This window comes from Halictus rubicundus, chromosome 5 (assembly GCF_050948215.1).
Source record: "Halictus rubicundus isolate RS-2024b chromosome 5, iyHalRubi1_principal, whole genome shotgun sequence".
In the NCBI taxonomy this organism is placed as follows: Eukaryota; Metazoa; Arthropoda; class Insecta; order Hymenoptera; family Halictidae; genus Halictus; species Halictus rubicundus.
Window position 1 is genome coordinate 4,977,362 of NC_135153.1, and position 18,313 is coordinate 4,995,674.

The 18,313-nt window shown below is 37.8% G+C and overlaps 1 protein-coding gene and 1 long non-coding RNA gene across 5 annotated transcripts in view; both read left to right on the top strand.

The window, feature by feature from the left end:
- The first annotated feature begins 1,182 nt into the window (after positions 1-1,182).
- Positions 1,183-18,313, top strand: part of Ltl (leucine-rich repeat-containing larval translucida) — a 51,069-nt gene continuing 33,938 nt past the window's right edge. The window contains exons 1-2 of one of the 4 annotated variants that reach the window (XM_076787626.1): positions 1,183-1,622; positions 1,717-2,372. In XM_076787626.1, the coding sequence (XP_076643741.1) occupies positions 1,993-2,372 (380 nt within the window). In that variant the 5' untranslated portion in view covers positions 1,183-1,622; positions 1,717-1,992. Of the gene's footprint in view, positions 2,373-18,313 lie in introns of all 4 variants that reach the window. The other 3 variants (XM_076787628.1, XM_076787627.1, XM_076787625.1) reach the window with 3 other exon arrangements.
- LOC143354003 (uncharacterized) overlaps positions 3,815-18,313 on the top strand; it is a 103,816-nt gene continuing 89,317 nt past the window's right edge. Inside the window, exon 1 of the long non-coding RNA XR_013082244.1 lies at positions 3,815-3,827. This is a non-coding gene — a long non-coding RNA (uncharacterized LOC143354003). The remainder of the gene's footprint in view (positions 3,828-18,313) is intronic.

Sequence of the window (18,313 nt, forward strand, 5' to 3'; positions counted from 1 at the left end):
CATCAAAAAGTTTTAAACAATAACTTTCAGTATTTTCTCTGACCGACCAATTGCAATTGCAATTTTCTCAAAATTCCTTCCTCACGACGCGTGGTAAACTAATTGTTCCAACTTCTCGAAAAAAATCCAAACGGTTGTGGTCGAATATTGAAAACGTTATCATCCTTTTAAAAGTGTCCGAATATACGAGAAAGTTGACATTTTAGCGAAACGTCAAAAAACTCGAAATTTAGAAAATTAATGTTGTAACCTGAAGAAAGAGCAGATTAGATATAAAAAAAATTATTCGAGAAGTTCCGCATTAATGCCTATTATTTTCGGAGTTTTCGTAAAGTTTTTGAAGAAACGTCTAGCCGTGCTACCATCATTTGTGGAACCACTTCCTCCTGCTTTCACCGTACGTTGTTACAAAGATTTTAAAAAATTGTGACAGGCAGATTAGCAGATATTTGCAGCTGATTTTTGTCAGAATCCCTTCTATATAGTTTGAACTTAATGCAATAAAAATGTCAAGATGTGATCTTTTGAGACTTTCTAGTTCTGCTCTATTAAAGTGAACTAACCGGCATAGGAAACTGGTGCTTAAAAAATCTCCAAAAATGATTGTAAAGGACTTTATTAACCAACTTTGCGAACATTAATTTAAATATTTAATATAGAATATCGTGCGTAGAAGCTTAAAGATTCATATTTATTGCTCTGACATAATTTTCTTTAGAACAAATATAAACGTACGATTTCGCCGTATTACGGTTCGGAGTTTTCGCGTATTGATTTCGATACTTATATCACTATTAAATGAATTATTATGGGTATAATTAGTCTCGGTAAACATTCCGAAAGAAGAATATATGAATGTTATATCTATTTTCCGACATGACTTTTTTTCCACCGCCTAAAATGGCCATTCGCGACACTTGTGCGGCTTGGCGTGGTCCGCGTGCTGGTTCCACGGACCGAAGCTTCCGGCTGGCTGTCTAACGAGAGATAAACGGATCACCGATAAAAAGAGGCATCCATGTAGGATGGATAACGCGCGAGGGAACGGGCAAAAGAAGAGAGGCACCAGTTACGCACATAATGTACGAGTCCTGAGGAGGAGCTGGAGGAGTCCCTTCCGGAGGCGCGGCGCCGCGCCGCGCCACGGCACGACGTTGTGACTATAAGTAAGTCTCGCGCGGCGCGCCGCGGTTTAATGCCGCTGCCGCGTTCGTGGCGCCAAGAGGAGGGCCCATTGGCGACGATAAGCCTCCTTCGTGTCCGGCACGAACGGCAGAAAAAGAAGCCGAGGAAAGAAAGACAGAGTGTGAGAGAGAGAGATAGGAACACGGAGATAGACGCACAGCAGCCAGCTTTCACCCGCGTTTCACCAGTGGGCATACGTATGTACACATATATACCCCGTTCGGGGTGTGGATCGCGACAGTGTAGATAATACGTAGCTGTCAGTCGTGTCCGTCCAGTGTCAGTCTAGAGTTAGTTAGTGAACGGTGAACGTGTGGACGAGTGCGACTAGAGCCGGGGGAATCGGGATCGGAGTTTCAACCCTCTGTCGTAGCCCCTCTATCCGTCACCCTCGCCTCGCCTTTGCTATTTATCTTTGTTTTGTTCTACGTTGCACAGTGAGACACTTTCTCGGGTTTTTTCTTTTCTTTTTTTTTTTGTTTTGTTTCATTATATCGATTTTACATACAGTATTATTACATCGGTTGCCAGTGTCGAGAACGAAAGGGGTAAAAGACGATACGTCCTGACGACGGTGTGTTCGACTGGACCGCGCGAGCGACGGACCGACCGGTAGCCGAGGTGGCAAGTGTCAGTGATCGAGAGACCGTAATCAGCGAAGAGGTGGTTCGTTTCCCTCGATCGTAGGGGGTGCGCATGGTCCGTGCGGCCTGCACCGAGATCAGGCCAGTTGACCAGCGCGGACCTTTCTACTGGCGGTTTGGATGGTGATCGTCGCGGTACTGTTTCCACGCTCCTAGAACGACCATGTCCGGGCTGTTTTACACGCTTCTTGGGCTGGCGGCCAGCACGAGCCTCCATTGCGCTGTACGACGCGAGATAAGCCCGTGCACCTGCCGACAGGAAGGGTTCTCCAGCCCCGCTATCAACCCGGCAGCGGCCGCAGCAGCCGCTGTCAACACCGCTAACAATGCCGGCCACCACGGCCACGGGGAAAGGATCGAGGTGGTGTGCGAGCGCATGGACTCGTTCGAACAGCTAGCCGGCGCACTTAGGGGCAAATTCACCGCGGAGCAACAGATCACGCTGAGGGTGTCGCACTCGAACCTGCGGGACATATCCCGGCACGACTTCAAGGAGCTGCGGATGTCCATCACCAAGCTCGAGCTGAACCACGATCATCTCGGGTGAGTGCACCTCTTTTATAGTCTTCTATAGACGTCTAAGTCTTCTATAGAGCTCTAAGTCTTCTATAGACATCGTATACACTACCGCGCAAACGTATCCGGACACTCCGCTATGGATACGTCGATGAATCTCGTATTTCATTTTAGTGTAGCATTGGTGAGTTCCACATGCGGAATTTTTAATTCAAAACGTCAGATATTTCATAAGAAACTGATGAAAATCGATTTTAGTCACTATTTTAGGCACTAAAATCACTTTTATGCAATGCTACATATTTCGCAAGTGTCCGGATACTTTGAGCGGTAGTGTACATTAATTTCTTCTTTTTTATTCGGTGGATAGCATAAATCAAATTTCTTCTCGTTGCATCGTTTCACGCCGTTTTCGTTTTTCTGTTTCGGTTGGTGAAACTACAATGTTGTTGCTCCGCAAGAATTTATTTAGAAAAATGTGTGCATCTTCTGGACGAAATTGATGGGACAAAATGATAGGACTCGTGTTTAGGAAATCGAACGTGCAAAAAGAATTTACCGGTTTTGTTTAACAGTCGATATTTTGTAGGGCCTCCTCTGTTTTTTTTCACGAAAATTACACATTCTGGGAAAGATTTGTATCACTATTATTATTGTTTATTTATTGCTTTAAAACGTATACAATGCAAACTATACAATATACGTTTTAATTTCCTATCTTAATTGGTGCCATTCATGTGCATTGTTTTAATTAGTCAAGAGTTAAAAATTTTCGGCTCTTGGCATACACTGCTCTCGCGAGGTGTTTTCAATAACGTTAAAACCCGGAGTTAAAGTCCAGAATTTTGAAATTGTCGGTTGTAAAAAAATATGTTGACTGCGTGAACGGAGGAGTTGTCACGTTGAAATATGAAATTAGTAGCAACAATTCTTGTGGCATGTTTATTCATTTGCTCATTAATATGGCCTAAATATTTCTGACTATTCATTTAATATTTTTAATATACAATTATTGAGATTGTAAAGATACATCCATGAGAAATTATTCAATAAATTTATTACTTTGAGTGTATATTATTAAGAAAATTACTAAAAATTTGGAGAGACGCATTCTTGTTATTTTGATAAAGTAATATAAAATAGTCACTTTAGTGCTTCGTAAAACTGGTGTTACTATCTGTCCCATTTGAAGACGACTTACTAATTGAGTTTCTTTCCATAAATCATGTTAATTGTATTTAAATCCGTCTGGCTCGTCCATATTAAAATTTGTTGCATCGGTAAAATATTATTTCTCGCCACTTTCTCTTAAGCTGAATATGTTTCTCTGCGAATAGCAATCGAACACTTCTGTGCTGTACCGTTAAGTGCATACACTTCCGTAAAACTCGTACATTTTTTTTAACATCAACATCTTCTCGAATTGCCAAAGTTGCTTAGCGGACATTTTCGAATCTAGGCTTCAAATTGCACGTTGTTGACGTAATGTTAACGCAGCAGAACAATCATAACTCTTTCTCCTCTTTTTGTCAAAATTATTTTAATTTTTAACAAGGCGCAAGAATTAAATAAAAATTTCTTTCTTCTTTTAATCATTTTATTAAGCTGAAGGTAACACGTTGATGTTCTTAAAGTTTTTAAATATGTCCACTGCTCCTCATGTGGTTTAAAGCAATAAATAAATAATAATAATGCTTACTGCTCTAAATGGTGCGTACCCATTTTTGTTATAAATGCATAAACTTTACCGATTATTTTTCTACTTCGATTTAAGACCAGCAATTTGAACGGTAGAAAAGTTTTCCTGAGACGATTCTAGAGCGGTTTTCATTTCAGTCGCACTTAATGTTTTCCCACGACCCATTTTATGCACTGAACAAACTGAACTGTTTATATTAAATACTATTTAGCGGAGATTTCTCACAACATGTGATATAAACATTTAGAAAAATATTAGGTTGTAACGAAAGTTCGTAGCGTTTTTAAATTAAAATTCAAAGATAACATGAAGATGTTTATTCATAGATTTCAAATTTTCCATTCTGTTCTACTACTATTTGACATTTTGGAGGTAACTATATCATATTACTGAATCAATTTATGAATAAATATCTTAATTTCATCTCTGAATTTTAACCCTTAGCACTCGAATGGTGCTTCTAAGGCACCACTAAAAATTGCTGTATCATTATTCAAAATATTTTTTACATTATTAAATTTGTTTGTATTTAATAAATCACTAAGCTCTCTCTCTCTCTTATTAGTGGTAAGCGATTGTGCGAGGTAAAGGAGATGTGTTGTAATAGGAATTGTAACCCTGAGGGGAACAATAAATGAATACTACTAATAAATCACTAAACATTTCGGTATTGTACGAGTTGTTTCATTTTGGAGTTAAAATAGCTTCGAGTACGAAGGGTTAATTTAAAACCACTACGAACATTCGTTCCAATACTATGCGTGTCCTATCATTTTATCCTGATTGAGGATTGCAACGTTTACGTCTTCCTTCATAACATTTCTTAGAAACGGATACTGCGCATAATCTTCCGTATAGATATTTACGTGTACAATATAATTGATTTGCTAAGTGTGCATTTCCTGTCGATATAACATGAAAACATAAAGCCACATAGAGTGTCCAATCTTTTTGTCTCTGGCTGTAGCACCGATGATGTAGCTACCGTGCTCGGTACACTGTTTTCTCGATATATGTCCACGCCACGAGTCTACTCAGGGACATATATCAGCTAAAAGATCAAAATATGTTTACACTCCAGATCGACCGTGACCACACGAGCTTTGGGGTCCCTCACGGGGTATACCACGCGTGGGACTTTTATCAACTAGATATTTGGGACATATATCGAGAAAAGACTGTACTTCGATCTCTTTGACCCTTTGCGGTGCGACGAACTGCTCTTTCACTTTTATTTTAAAACTTGCTCCGATATCGTATAATTCAATTAGGGTAAGGGACCCAATTACTGTGCCTATATTAACTATACTCTAGAGTATTAACCGATTTTAATGAAAACACTTCCTAATGTAATAATATATTCAATATAATATAATCAATATCTTAATATAATTAGGTTGTCTCAAAAGTTTTTCTCGCAATGTTCATGTTTACTATTATAAAATAACACTAGCATAAGCAAAACACGAACACGAGTTCGTTTAAACTTTATCTTATTTACCCATGCCATTTGTCTTTTTACGATTTGCATTGAATGTATTAAGTAAAAACAAAATGAACTCTTCGGACAACCTAATGGAACAGCTGAGACTGCGGATCTTCGTGCAACATAAAAATTGTTTATTGCAAAACGTGAAAAACAAGTTTATTTCTCTCTTCACTGGTTTTATTAAGTCGTAACAAATGCATTTGTACTCTTAAATATTTTCAATCTTTCCAATGCTTGAAATCACGCTCACCCATTCTTAATCCTCCGTATGCTATGCCGGAGTCATTCGTGACCCGTAGCGGTGGGGGTAAGCTGTATATGCACAATTTTATTCCGATATAAAACGACGCTTTATATTTCGAAATAAGAAAATCTCTATCCCCTCTTCTTCGTCTTCATCCGAAATACGACGATAGCCGGTCCCGAACCATCGCCTTATATCGAAAGAAAACTGTAGTGAAATATCGGCGTGAGTCGGAAATGACTCCGGTTAGGCCTGGAACTCGCAGGAGTAATATGAAATGCATAAAATACACCAGTGTAGGTGTTACGCACCACGAAATTGTCACATTATTGACTGCACTGTAATTCAGTATAATAAGTAGACTGCGGATCTTATGCATTTATGGAAAAAAATGGTTGGGAGTAATTTGAAACTCTAAAAAGATTAAAAGAATTTGAGAATATGGACTCACTGTTTACAACTTAATAAGACTACAAAACAGAGATATAAACTTCTATTTTGCAACCAATTTTTATTTCGCATAAAAATCGTGTGAAAGTCAATGTCGAGTCTGACTTGACATATGATCAGAAAGAGTTAAGAGGTATTCTAACTTTCAAAAAATAAATTTTTTTATTTCGTTTTAATGTTTCTGGACATGTGTGAGAATTACTATGCGCAGCAAGGGACCCAATTACTGTGCCTATATTCATTGTACTTATTTTTAACGAATAATGAATATTTGGAAAGAGATTTTAATGAAAACAATTTAATATCTCTTTTTTAGTATTCATTATGCTTTCAAAATAAGTATAATTATAATAGGCACAGTAATTGAGTCACTTACCTGTCGGGTTTTTTTTATAAGAAATCTTAAATATTTGTTGAAAGAATTAGATAAGTTTTAGGTTCAGTCTCGTCCAACGTTTAAATTTATCGTAGATACTGAATTAGAATAAAAAAATTGAAAACTATTATGTTTTTGTATTTTTTTAGTTGTATTTTAGTTCTATTAATTATATTTATTACATTTAAATTTATCATATTTCAAATCCAAATGGCGGATTCCTGGACCACTTTCGCAATGTCATCACGATTTTCACGATGATCTGACCAAAAATTATTTCAGATAAAAGTTAATCAGTATTCAGCTTTCTACAAATTTCAATGTAAAACATTTAAAAAAAAAATGCTTTTCTCAAAAATTTCAGTCACCTAAATATTTCCATGTCATTATAAATTTTTGACTTCGAAATGTCATACCTGATTTTTGTTAAACACTGAGGGTTAACTTGCAAGTTACTCAAAGTCTTATGTTTGATTTATAGTCATCTGTTATCATTCTGCCAGTGACTCTATTCACTGGATAAATTAAAATCGCAGTAGGAATGAAAGTCATAGCGTTTAGAAAAGCGCAATGTTTTCTGGGACAAGTTGTTGATAGATAGCAACCAGAAGGAGCGCGTACAAGTGTTGAACAAAGAAGTGTCTGACAAAGCCGAAAAGCCTAATGTCGGTCTCTGGAAACCGACTCCGTCAAAACGGAAAGTTTGATGCCGGTCCTCAGAGACTGACGTAGCGCTTAACGAGTTAACAGAGTCAGGGCTTTCAGAGATTATGCGATTTTACGCTTCATCTAACAATAAACGTAACCTTCGTTGTTCCTCATTGTTTTATAACTCCGAAAGAATTTATCTACTGCAACATTACTTGCACTTTACTTTAACATTACTTTACACTTGAAAATATTATTGTATTATTCTCATTCCATTAAAATGATTAAAAACCAGGAATCTATGCAGCTCCTGTATCTTGCAATTAGTTCGGACAATTTTTCTTTTTTTGCATCACAATCTGGAGTCTGTTCATGATTCTGGTGACTGTGCGGCTGTACAAACAGCTCAACTGTTACAGAAAAGATTAACTTTTTCTTATCTCCAAAGGGGATTTCGCCTAGAAGATATGGTGTCAAATATTAAATTATGTGGAACATTTCTCTTGTCTATTTGACTAGTAATAGGTGAAAGGTTGGACGTTTCGTCGCATCTGTTATCCGACACGTTTTATCTGGACAGCTTTCACTATCTTCGTGAAGAAAAACACGCGTCACTTACGTGTCAATGGTCAGGTCTCAAAAGGGGGCGCGATTCAGTTTGAACAATCGAATCAAAGTTTTGTCTAAAAGGTTTGTCGAAAAGTGCGAAATTGAGTATTCATTCTTCAGAAACGAAGTATTATCTAACAGTAAACAACGTTTCTGTGTCCAAAAAAAAATTTCGAAAAACAATTTCGTTTACACTTTCCACCGAACAGTGAAAATGTCAGGCAATCTTAACAATGCGATTAAATTTCGTAACTTATTGAAATTATTAAGAGAGGAAGTAAATGTCTATGCAATCAAAAAATGCAAAAATGCAAGCAAAAAATGCTCTATGCATTTATAGCTCATAAAAATTTTCGAAAAATCCGAAAACATAAAATTCGATAGAATTTAGCACGGTTTTTATATATTTTGGACCTACAAAGGCTATTCCCACTAAAAATAAAATTTAGTGTGATTTCACTTCCTTAAAATTTGTTTACAAAACCTGAAAATTGCATAAACATCCGCAGTCTAACGATTACATAATATGTGTAAAAAGGCATATCAAAAACAGTGATAAAGTTGCTCGAGAATACATATTCATTAGGGTCTCCAGATTCGGAATTTGCATTACAACGTCTTTTTTCTTTGAAAAGGTGAACCAGCTTTGGTACTTCCCCCACTCTTAGACTTCATCGTTGTGTAATAGTGTGTAGAACTACGGCTGCACGTAGTAGTGGGAAGAGGTTTGACTAATGGTGGGGACCTTGCGATTCTCTGAGGGGAACAAGTTAGAACTCCCTGCGCAAAAGGGTTAACCCTTTGCCTTAAGGGCCCGGTCTTCGTAGATTCGCGATAAGGTAGAGTGACTATATTACCGTCAAAAAATGGTTTTACGTGCCTCAAGTTTTCGTCCTTATATAAGAATATTTTGTCGCTGGTAAAGGGCGGTAAAGGGCGGCAATATTTGGTAATATAAGCGTTAGAAGTAGGCCAAAAATTGACGTTGTGCATACCGTGGAATCTAAGCATTTTTATGCCATTGGACGAGTTTTCTCGTCGACGAAAATATCTCCAGCTACAAATTCGGCTATATTTTGTCTTGATTCTCTGCGGAATAAAGCGAAAAACTTGAATGGAAATTATTAATTAAAAAGTCACGTGACTCTCCCGGACCCTTAACCCTTTGCCTTAAAACGTCGTCTCGGAGACCTCGTAGGTTTCGTACATTGAACTCGCTTATTCTTAATACTTCATCATAATAGAGTGCGGATCTTTATACAAAGTAAAAATTGTCCAAGTCAGTTGTAAAAAATAGAAGTTAAATGAAAGTGTATTTCCTCTATGAATAATTTAAACAAGTCGAGAATAACGTAGCAACATTCAATTCTTCTAATGTCTTTATAGTTTTGCATTCGACCATGCCATTTGTATCATGAATGCATAAAATCCACAATCTAATCATAAACTAACACATACAGGGTGTCCCATTTATCTGGGAATCCAGAATATCTCGGAAACCGTTGATGATACTAAAAAAATGTTTCTGAGAAAAGTTAAACGGTATCAGGGGGCACGCTTTCCGATGTAGATATCTTTTTTCTATGTAGACGCGTAGAGATCATACGAAGAGAGATCATACGTCTACTTTGTTTTTCATTAAATGGAATTATATCTTCTAAACTAATGATTTTTTGCGGTAAGTGATTTAGTACTTTTATGTAGGGAATAACGAGTAGCATCGGGTAGTACGTTAAAAAATATACGACTCCATTAACGAAAAACAAAGTTGACCTTCATATGACCTCTACGCGGCCACATAGAAAACAATGTCTACATGGGAAAGTGTGTCGTTTAACTTTTGTCTAGAACATTTCATAGTGTGATCTACAGTTTCTCATATATTCTGAATTTCCAGATAAATGAGACACCCTGTATACTAACAACCTAACCATTGTACGTTGATATTGAACCAATACAGATTATTTTAGTTTGTACCGGTGCATATTTAGAGCGTTACACGAAATGATACGTTTTAATCTGGACAGTTGAAATGAATTGTAGGGCAAGGGCTGTCAACCCTCTGGTTGCACAGATTGGTTCTGTGGGACCCATAACGAAAGTTGTTTATGCGACTTCCTGAAACTACTCAATAGTTTAAATAAAATTTGCTTTCTTTGTTTGTGGTAGTGTATGCAATAAGCGACGACGCGATTGCAACCAGGAAGAACAATACAGTAGACTTCCGTATAACATGATCAATTGTTTATAAAATATTGTTCACATATATCTTTTGTGGTAGTAAGTGTAAAGTGTTTTTAAACAATTCTTTTCACGTTTACTGTATAGCCACATAAAATCTGTATCACAGTCTTTTGAAACAGGATTTGTGTTCGCGTTGTACGGAAGTCCATTGTATTTGTTAATGAAAATACAGGTGAAAGATTTTTTTCTAGACATTGCGACAGAGTTGGGCAGTAATCGATTATTTTGTGATTAATTTTGTAATTGATTACGAAAAATTATCGTGGTAATCTTAATCATTACTCAAATAATCGTTACTAGGATAAATCAGTAATCATGATTATGTTTGGTAATCTGCAATGATTAATCATACACTGCGGATTTTTATGCAAAATAAAAATTGCTTGGACTAATTGCAAGAAGCAGAAGACAGATTCTGTTCTGTTTAATAAATTGAAAATAATATATCGATGTCCTTGGACTCTCTTAATTGTTTACTGTATTAAACTCGTTTCTGATTACTGGATTACTTAGTAATCCGAATCATTAATTCAAGAACATGGTTTCACGTTAATTACAATCGTCAATCATTAATTAGATTACTTTTTGCCCATCGCGAGGAGTCCTTTTCGCCCGTGGGGATAAATAACCGAAAGACACTTCGATCTAGACAATAGACACTTCGATCTAGATTCTACGACAATGCAGTTCTAAGACAATGCACGCTCGCCTCCAATTTTCAGCTCCGGGCACCGTTCCGATTAGTTTCTGTTTTCTCGCGATGAAAAGGTACAATACACACACACTCTGTCTCTCTCTCTCTCTCAATACAGTGTTTACTCGATATATGTCCAACACACAGGTCTAGCCAGGGACAAATATCGACCAGGAGATACTATTCTTTGATCCACGCGACCTTACACTCCTCGACAACCGAGGTCTCTCGAGCTTCTTTGCCCCTCGCGGGCTATACCCCGCAGTAGTTGGGATAATTCTGCGACGTTTATCATCCAGGCCTTGGCGACACATATAGAGAAATCACTGTATCTGGGACCGGGCTTGTTGTGACGTCCGTGTTTCCCCTTTTGGGTTTGTTAAACACGCCACCGACGAGCCAGTTCCGTGCTGTGCTCGACCGGCAAATCGAAAAGGTCGCGACGGGAACGTGCTCGATCGATCTTTTCGCTTCCTCTTGTTAGATAGGTGTGGGCGTTTTTTGTTATATCCGAGCAGACCCGACAGAGAAAGAGAGGTTTACAGTCGTCGCCTCCGGGACACAAAGTGGCCAGCCGATGTCGCAGAAAACGAATACCGTGTACACTTTCGCTCGCGATCGACCTCGCGGCTTCGAGGAATCTTTCTCGATCGTTTCGTGGAAGACGCGCGGGTCCGAGGAAATTGTTCGCGCGCGATGAAGAAAATCGTGAGACGACGGGACGATAAGCGATATCGGCCACGCTCGACGCGAACCACGCGCGCACCATTCGACCGGCGAAACATGTATCGCGTTTCTACAATGTTCCCCGAGCTCCTTCGCCGCTCCACATTTTCGTTTTACAGCTTATCTCCACGGTGGAAGCTCTCCCAGACACGTGAACAACTCCTTCGATCGCGGCGGATCGTCGCACTCGCTGGATTATCTCGAGCGAAATGGAAACGGGCGAACGTCTCGGCGCACAGTGGGCCAGAATCGCAAAAATTACAGATTGTTAATCACAAGCGGAACGGTTTTTCAGGGGTTTCGGAAGCCGTAGAATCGAATTCTGATATTACTTACAGTGACTCCCACTAATATTCGGACGCTCTGAATACTAAACCTACCAACGCTTCTTGTATACCTATTCCTACCGTGCGCGGTCAAAATGACCGGTCCTTAAAAAAAGTTATTGTTAATATAATTAAACGCAGGTAATAGTCGATTTGTTGCTGAATGAATTCGTAGATGAACAACTTTCATAAAATGACGATACAAATTTATTTTTATATAATTTCAATTATAGAAAAAATATTACGATGCTCTCTCCTCGATTTAAAAAATTGTACTGTGTCGTCCACCTTTGCGGTTTGGATGTGTTTGCCATGAAACGTGCGTAACTTGATAGCGTATCATTCAATGAGGCGGCTCATTTATTTTGAGTTGACTATGCCACATTGAGAACAGCCTTTCTTTTATATTGATTGTTTAGGTTTAGAAGAGCAATTAAAATAGAAGAACTATTTAAATACCACATTATCTCGTGCGGTCAAATTGACCGGCCTTGGTAGGTAGGACAGGCTACGTATATTTCTTGGGAAAAAAAATAAAACGAGAAATTAGTACTGAAAAATACATTGTATACGCAGAAGTATGAAAAGGTCAATTTCACCGGACGTGGTAAGTTTAGTGTTAAAAATCGCCTAACTTTGTCAATATTGGACTATACTACTTGAATTTTTTTGAGAAGTCAGAACAATTGGATCGCAACATAACGTGTAAAAAATGTTTGATTAAAATTGCAATTGGTCGAAATTGCAGAGAAAGTACTAAAAGGTGTATTTTGCAACTTTTTTATGTGGGCTTATATGAAAAATTTAAAGAGTACGTTTTGTACATCTGTAGGAATTATTCATATTGTGAATATTTCATCTAAATCGGTCAACGTTGCAAGGAGCTACAAACATTTAACGATGAAAGCTTAAGGGTGAAAGTCGCAGAATTTTGGCCTTGTCAGAGAATTTCACCCTTATGTGATCATTTTGAAACATCTGTAGCTCATTGCAACGTTGACCGATTTTGATGAAATTCTCAGAATATGTATAATTCATACAGATCTACAAATCGTACTTTCTAAATTTTCAATGTAAGTCCACATTAATGTTGCAAAAAAACAACTTCAATTGCAATTTTTGTAAAAATTTGTGTTCAATTTATGTAGCAACCAATTGTGCTAACTTCTTTAAAAAATGGTCCTATGGTCCAATATTAACCAAGATATACGATTTTTAAAAGCGTCCGAATATTAGTGGGAGTCACTGTATTTGCGAGAATGAGACACTGCGTTTATAAAACTACGCTTGTAGGGAGTGTTTCGAAACAATAGAAACTTTGATAGCTGATTTGGAATGCGATTTTAAGCAATTAACGACTGATTCCCTCGAATGTAAATAGTTAACTCAAGTATGGATTTTTATAGAACAGGTATTCATCTGTTTCTACTTTTGTATTATTATCTCCTACGAGAATCGTAATTCACTGTTACACTGTCACATAAAATAATACTCGATACACTTTATATTAAACTAGGATAGGAATGTTATTAATAGACTGCGGATATTTATGCAATTTTCAATTTTTATGAACAAGTTTTAAGAAAATGGAAATAAATGAATTCCTATTTTTAATGGGAACAGCTTTTGTAGATCCCAAACAATCTTACTAAATTCTATTAAATTTTATATTGTACCATTTTTGGAAAATTTCCGTAAGCCATAAATGCAAAAAGATCCGCAGTCTAGTTATTACTTTTGTGGTGTGTGTAGGTATATCCAAAATTTATTCATTATTATGTTTAGGAAACACTACTGTTGCCATGAAGCCAAAAAGCTGCAGCAACTTGCAGCTGCGACCGTCAGACAATTTTTTGTTTTAACAAGTAATTTCGTAATAAGTATTGGGTTGTCTGGAAAGTTCGTGCCGATTTTTAAAGAAAACTCAAACGCAGCACATTTAAATTTTGATATACAGAGTGTCCCAAAAATGTCATACTTCCTTGAAAAGGGCGATTAGTCCGTATTTTTCATTTATAACTCCTCAATAATGCCGTGGAGAACATTTTTGCAAAGGAAAAAGATACTTAAAAAAATCTCAAGAATCAGCCCTTATATGGAACTACAACATTTTTGGGACACCCTGTACATTCATTAAATTATTATAAGTGCCATTCTGTATCACAATCTTCCTCCATCTTTCACGCAACTTGTGTTTTTCGGCGAAATTTTTTGAAATATGATTTTTCATGTCGACCAAACAGTTAAAGTTTTTGCCATTAAGGGAATTTTGTAATGACCTAAATAGAAGAAAATCTGAGGGTGCAATGTCTGGTGATTAGGGTGGGTAGGGTAACACATCCAAATTAAGCTCCAACAGCTTCTGTTCTGGGGAAAAAAGCATCACATGAGAAAAATGTTTACTTTTAAATTTTTAACTTTATATTATTGGTAATATAAAGGAAACATACCACAAAATGACATTTTTATTACAACTTATTGAAATTTCCAGTTTTCATAGTAAAGAGGAATTTATTATTGTACATGACGAGTATACACATCAACCGCATCACAATAGAGTTTTGGATTGACGTGTATACACGTCGAACGCAGTTAACTGGTTAAGAAAGCAATGATTCAATTAAATTATATTTCATTTTTATCCACTATTGAAATGGTAAATAGGAACGAGATAGTAAAATTTCATCTGAATCCACAAATTATTACTAATTGCACATTAAATAATTAGTAGCATAAATTTGAGTTCTGAAAGAAATATACAGGGTGAGGCATTTAAAACTGGCGATCTGAATAACTCAATAACTTGTTGGTGACAGAAAAAAAATGTGGCCTAATCTCGTGTTAACAGTTTTTCTGTAAGGAGACGAGTAGAGGACATGTGAAGGTCAACTCCGTTTTCTTTTTAATGGGATGATATATTTTTCTGTGTATTATACGATAGGACATTTTAAGATGCATACAGTGACCTCCGACTCAAGGTCATTCAATATCATTGAAGGTCAACCGCGATGGAAAATATTTTAATTTGAGTTGGCCTTCGTATGTTCTCCACGCGTCCACCTACAAACAAACAAAAAATGATTAACATGAGATTATGCCACCCTCGAAACCGAGCAAGTTTTGTCTGACACCATTTTTCGTATCACCAGTAGCAACCGAGTTATTCGGGCGGCCTCTTTTAAATGCTTCACCCAGTACATATGTATATTTTATGTCGATTTAATGCGAAGAATTCTTTTCAACTTTGTCGCAAATCGATCATTTGTTTAATGAGGTTCCTGAAATTATTAAAAAAAAATTATATGTGTTTCTCCTGTTAACAAATATTTCTGCTTTACCCTATATTCTATATTAAGTATTAGAATATCCTGATATATAAAAGCATTTTCTTGCGACACCTAATGTAGTTCGATAAATAACAACGCGTTCTGTTATATTAAAGTATTTAAAAATTTATTATAGTATTTTCAAAGTCTGCAGTTCAACGGATTCTTTCGTCATGGGAAATCTACAGGGCTCGAAAATTGTCGAAGTCATAAAATTGTTGGCATTTAAGGGCCCGGTCTTCGTAGATTCGCGATAAGGTAGAGTGACTACATTACCGTCAAAAAATGGTTTTACGTGCCTCAAGTTTTCGTCCTTATACAAGAATATTTTGTCGCTGGTAAAGGGCTCATTCGAAAGGGGAAGGTTCAATTTAGTGCGTTGGTCAGGAGCTGCCGAGATTATGCAGATATTTGGTGATATAAGCGTTAGAAGTAGGCCAAAAATTGACGATGTGCATACCGTGGAATCTAAGCATTTTTATGCCATTGAATGAATTTTCTGGATGAAATCGAGAGCAGCGCGCACTAGACAATGTCTCCAGCTACAAATTGAACTATATTTTGTCTTGATTCTCTGCGGAATAAAGCCAAAAACTTGGAGTGCGTTTCTGGCGTCGGAATTCATGATAACACAGAGCAAAAAATATGACAAATTTAGTCACAGCTTAAGATTTATCGGTTCAAGACCTAGACGGATCATAAGTCTGTGTCTGAAGGCTATGAATGCAAAATATTAATGAAAAAGTCACGTGACTATCCCGGGCCCTTAAATACAAAAATGCTTTGTTCGATTAATTTTCGACTGGGGGTTTCCTGTTTCAGGCGCACGAAATTATTCGAACTCTAATCGAAATTACAGATTCAGGAATATTACTGTAGAGGAAGTATTGCTGCTCGAATTACAATGTTGGTCACGCGTCTCGCGCGTCTGACCATGAAATTCTTTAATCACTTAGAAACCGAGTGCAGCCGTCGAGCAGGCGAATAATGAAAGACTGCGTCGATGCAACAAAAACGGATAAAAACCAGCATTTCCGTAAAGCAATTATGCCAGGTAGTTTCGAGAAAATGGCCTGACAACGAGCGAGAACATCTAGACACGAGCACGCGCTTGAACGCATCGTATTATGCATTGATACCAGCGACAATATCTTCGCGAAAGGTCATCGTCTGATGTTGCGAGCATTGAGCAAAGATGGTTCTATATAACAGCCGCGGCCGCTCCGATTAGTATAATTATTTCGCGAATCAACGACCGTCGGCTGCCGGAAACCGTTTTCGAACGTTCGCGCGTCGTCGTCGCCGTCGTCACGTTTCGCAAATTTACGGGAATTCGGAGAATTCTCGACGCCGCGCGAAATACACACGTTAATCTGTCCGAAGCAATCGCCTGACTTCGCGTTTATCGTCGCACGTCGTTTATTATAGTCGTATAGTCTTTCACCGTCGACGATAACGTATTGAATAATACGCTGATAACGGGACGAGGAATTTTTCGGCCACATTTCTCAAAGAAATTTCCTCGCAAAACTATGTCGAGGGAAAGTGTGTCAGTTTGAAGTGTACAGCGGATGAAAAAAGTATCCGAACACTTTTCCGATTTAGTAAAAAACGTTCGTACAAATAGAATTCTATAGTTTGAAGCTTCTCCTTTCGATGAACGTTAATCACTTTCTTCTACGATATTCTTCTACGAAGACTCTTTTTCCTAAGAAGCTTTCTCTAGGAAATATGTTTGTAAAATTAAATTTTAGGGTGTTCGGTTTAAATTAAAATAATTTCATACTCCATTATAATAGGGGAAATTCCATGGAAACCTCTATAAAAACACTGGAAAACTTTTCGTGGTTGAACCCAGCACAGATTTGTTAAAAATTGTCGTCCATCTTTTTCACTGTTTTATGGGGTAGGGGACTCAATTAGTGTGCCTATATTAATTTATAAAATATATGTAGACTGATTCATTATGCTTTAAAAATCAGTATAATTAATATAGGCACAGTAATCGGTACCCTCCAGAGTAATTGGGTCCTACGTGTCCATGTGTAGGTTTGCTGGTTACATTATGCAAAACAGTTTCAGTTAAAAACGAATGATGGTTTTCAAAAGTAGATGTCCCAAACTTTAATCTCAGACCAGGTTTAGTGTTGTACTAGTTTTTTTTTAACGAAATTATGACAGCTTAAATATTACCGATTTTTCGAAAAAATTTAGTGTTACCCCCTTGCGCTGAAATGACATGCCGCGCACGTCGAGAGGTTCTTGTCCCAGAGTTGGAAATGACCTGCCACACACGTCCAAAATTTATTTTCTCAGAGTTTGACATATTTTTATTCCTTCTGTCTTTTCTTTGAAAAAAGAAATATTGTTCACCGTACACGTTTGCTCGCGCGTATCCGCGTGAAACAATTGCCGGCGCAAGAGGTTAACATACTTTTTGGACCCACCGTATAGCTTGTCGAGAATAACTCGAACGGCGGAACGTCGGTCCGACGGTCAGACGGCCGATTGTTTCGCGGAAATCTCGAATTTTTCCGTTTCCAGATAAAACGATCGTCGTTGCGCCGTGGGAATGGCACAAAGGACGAATACTGGTCTTCCTTGATTATCCTGATAGGCCGCGCACCTCGCGGCTGATGAGAGAAAACGAAAGTCCTTGAGGGACCGCGGACGTCGATCGGGAATGCGCGTTTGCGCGAAAGACAGAAAAAGAGAGGAGAATGAGCGCGAGAATGAAATCTTAATCGCGACTGACCTCTTCCAGCGAGTTATCAAGCGGGCCCTGCGCGCGCTTATCGTTTCGGAATAATTAAATAACGAAATGCTGTGAGCCAACATTATGTGAATAATTGAGCGATAATGACCGTGGCCAGCCACCGCTTGCACGTTCCATTGTTCCTTCGGTATCTCGATCAATCGCGCGGCGATCTTACATTTCCATCTTGTCACCGTTAATGCTCGCAAACGAAAGCAAACAATCACGCGAATGATTAACGTTCCAACTGGGGATGACGAGTTAATTGGAGTTCGCTATCATTCTTCAGACATTTTTTATTTCTTCCTTAATTCAACGAAAAACTCCGTCACTTAATTGTGTTATAGTATTCATATTGGTATAAACTATGTTGTACTTACGT